Genomic DNA, 3,675 nt, shown 5'->3' with positions numbered 1-3,675 from the left:
TTGCCCTGTACGTGATGGTTTTGTTGCGCAATCTCTTCAAGCCGTTGCATAGGGTCATCAGAAAACCATTGTTTCAGGTTTTGGGTTCTGCTGTGTTGAATTCCTTTCTCAAATACGCTCCGTGACTGGGACATGCATGCGGGCCCTTGGTGCTCAGCACGGCATACACCATCATCCACTCATCGGCCGTCACGTATGCACGGCCGGGCCTGCCACCACGTACAGGAGGTCAGGAGCTCACGCGAGAGGCGGCCATTCGCAACCGTCATAAACCAGCATGCACGTACGTACGTACGTGCTCCCACAAGCAAAAGTAGAACCGGTCGCCGTCAGCGAAACCTGGCCCGTGAACCGCACACGCCGGCCGCCTCCCTCCCTCCCCAGTCCGTAACCTCCGTACGGCGAAAGGGAAAGCTACTAGAAGCAACAAACGGACGGGGCCGGCGGCAAAGGACCACGGACGGCCGGACCCGGACGGGACGGAGGCGGGCGACCGCCGGTGGTGGGCCGGGCATCAAGTATCATCACACATGGGTCCGGGCCCGCCGCCCACATGCGCCTGGGTCTGTCTGTCCCTGTTCTCACCAGCGGCAGACCGGCCCACAGTAAAAAGGGGCAGCGCACCTGCTAGAGAGAGAAAGAACTTGGGAGGGTCACCTGGGACTCTCTCTGTACACAGAGAGGACATTGAGGCTTTATTACGACGTTAATTCCTCTGGATAATTGGATTAGCAGGGGCCACTGCCCTCCCATGATTGCTTGGTGGTGCTTCTTTCCAGGCTGCTGCTATCCTCATCCAATCTCCGGCCAGGGAGGGAGAAGATAGAAAGATGTTTAACCCCTAAAAATGTCATCCATTGCCACCCCAGAAAGTGGCTGCGCCGTGGTCGGCGCTTTGTAGAAAGGCCGACGTTACGCTCGTCAGGATTCCATACAAACCGCCGCCGGCGCACGGTGACCGGACACTTTTGGGAGAGCATGACGGTGATCTCTCCAGAAAGAGAGAGGCTGGGATAGTAGCTCTCACTTCTAATCTTGGGCAGGAATGAAACCAAAAAATAGTTGACCGCACCGCGCAATATCGCTATTAGTTAGCGGTTGCGACTCGGGAAATGCTACTACTTATGTTGATTGTTGCAGTTGCAGGACGAATTATTGCCGATAATGGAAAATTATTCGAGCTGGTAGCGGGTGGCAGATGATTGTTCGATGATCATTGCGACCAGCCTAGCGACAGCGTGAGCACACATATTCTACTACCCGTAAAGCTTGTACTTAAGCTCCAACCCCCACTGATTAAATCACGCAAGTTCAAATCTTCTTCAAGCTTGCCCTACCACATGCAGCTCAGAAAGGTAGACCAGTACCCATCTGCACTTCTGAGTAGAATACAGTTTTCTCAGAGAGCGGTGCGTACGACTCTCTGCAGAAACCAAGAAAATTTTGAAATCTCAACATCACACAACGGTTAGTACTACTGACTAGGAGTAGTTCACAGAACTAGGTAGTAGTAGAAATGTTTCACTTCAATTCACTTGCAATGTCGGCCGAATCGCCGGAGCACGGGCTAGCTATTTACAGGGTGAATTATTCAGTAAGTGAAGAAAAATAATCAAGAAGAAGAAGAAGAAGAAAGAATAAATCCCGGCACTACTAAGTAATTTTCCTGCCCGGATTTGACAAGGGAGTGAATGGATGGCTAGACCCCGGGCGTCTCAAGACCCGGAGGTTTCTCAGCCATCTCACTTCGCCGCCTCCTGCCGGCCGCTCACGACCTCTCGCTCCGTCCCGGCGGCTCTGCTCCGCCCGGCGACAATGGAGGGAGGGAGAGGAAAACGAAAAAGAAACAAAAAACACGACGGCCACCACCAGCACAATGACGTGGAGCGCGCGCGGCTAGCCGGCTGGCCTAGCTCGGATTGGAGTCACCAGACGAACTTGTCGGACGAGATGCCGCGGAGGAGCGGGAGCGCGTCGCCGGCGGCCGCGCAGCAGCACGAGTAGGCGCCGCTCTTGATGTCATCGAGGGTGAAGAACCGCGCGGCGGACGAGGAGGAGGAGAGGTGGCGGAGGACGTGCTCGAAGAGGCCCTCGTCGCAGGGGAGCGCGATGGGGCCGCACGCGCCGGAGGCGCCGGAGGGGAACCCGTACTCCTCCTCCGCCTGCCTGAGCAGCTCCCGGAAGACGGGGTGGTTCAGGTGCGCCGCGCGCACCACGAACCGCCGGGACGAGCCGCCCACGCACACCGCCACGTGCCCCGCCGGCACCGACACGGCGCCGGCGCCTCCGCCAGCCGCCGTGCGCGCCGCGGCGCGGGACCGCCACCGCCGAAGCGTCTGCCTGAGCCAGACGATGTTGCGGATCTTGCTGCATTTCGCCATCGGCAGTTGAGGGACTGTGCTGCTGTGCTGCCTGCTGGTCTGCTGTTGTTGGGTGGGGAGAGGAGGAGCTGGTGGAATGGAGCTGGCTTCCCGTAGGTGGCGGGGTAGGAGGCTTTATAGGAGGGAGGGAGGGAGGGAGGGAGTGAGTGAGGGAGGGAGGGAGATGATGGACTTGGGTTCGTAGTCCAGTTGGCCTCGAATAAATAATCTGTGCTGTGTGAAGGGGACGGGACTCCATTCCTACATTTTCAAAAAAAAAACATAAGCTCCGGCTTTTAAATATGTATATACATTTTCCGTTCAAATATTTTATACTCACACATGAAGGTCGTTAGTGATCATTGTTCTCACGACATTTTCTTAGATAGGTTCAGCAGACTTTGAAGCCTAAAAGTTGTACGCTTTCTTCATAAATACATAACATATATAGCAATATTGCCCACAAATATATTTCTGTATTTAGTGCTCCAAATGCAAAAATATAAGCATGTTGATGCTTTTATAACCGTGACAAATATTCAAACCTATTTTGCATTTCTATATGCATGTACCGACAATAGTATCCCATGGTAAAAAAGACTTAAATTATGGATGAGGTATTTTCTTTATCAAGTTCAATGTTTCCTTGTGTATGTGCACGCCAAGTACTCTTTGCGATCCCTCATCAATAGAGAGTTGATGAATTTTTGCAAATAAGACTCTCGATTTTGTATTAAAGACTTCCAAGGATATATGACATTCTCAAAAAAGGACATCCTGGTTACCAGTGAACCAAAAATAATAATCTACGGGACGAGCTAGCGGAAGGCAAGCTAATATTGCCACCGTGACATTGTATCTTGTGGTCGAAGTCATCGTGCTAAGGTCCGACTGGACAAATGCCCTGGAAAAGAAGTGATAACCGTAGAAGCCTTCTATAGATTGGAAACCCCAAAGCTAATCCATCTCTTGAACAAAACTTCTGCCAATTTCGTCATTTGCGGCGGACAGGGAGCATGAACAAATAGACAATGATATGTCGCGTCAGGGAGACACCCTAGGAGGTGAGGCAGAAATCTCGTCGTTGCTGCAAAAATGACGGAGGACATCATACCAATCTCCAAGGGTAGCGTTTCTCCATCGATGTCGCTGACAACCCTCCACCACTTAAAGAGCGGGAAGAAGAACACAATTACCTTGATACCAATATGAAGACACATGAAACGCTCACCAGATCCCAATGACTTGAAACAAATGCAGGCAAAACCTTCCAGATCCAGTACTGGTAGCCAAGACAACCACCGCTTCGATGATA

At 52.3% G+C, this 3,675-nt stretch overlaps 1 protein-coding gene across 1 annotated transcript; it reads right to left on the bottom strand.

Annotated features, from left to right (window-relative positions):
- Window positions 1–1,508: 1,508 nt before the first annotated feature.
- LOC123042317 (indole-3-acetic acid-induced protein ARG7) lies at window positions 1,509–2,479 on the bottom strand. Its single transcript, XM_044464793.1, has one exon. It carries the CDS (start codon window positions 2,379–2,381, stop codon window positions 1,926–1,928), a length of 456 nt encoding a protein of 151 aa, XP_044320728.1. The 5' UTR covers window positions 2,382–2,479; the 3' UTR covers window positions 1,509–1,925.
- Between the last annotated feature and the right edge of the window lie 1,196 nt (window positions 2,480–3,675).

Source organism: Triticum aestivum, chromosome 2B, assembly GCF_018294505.1.
Source record: "Triticum aestivum cultivar Chinese Spring chromosome 2B, IWGSC CS RefSeq v2.1, whole genome shotgun sequence".
Classification (NCBI taxonomy): Eukaryota; Viridiplantae; Streptophyta; class Magnoliopsida; order Poales; family Poaceae; genus Triticum; species Triticum aestivum.
Note: the sequence above shows the minus strand (reverse complement) of the source record. Positions and strands in the feature narration are given on the sequence as shown.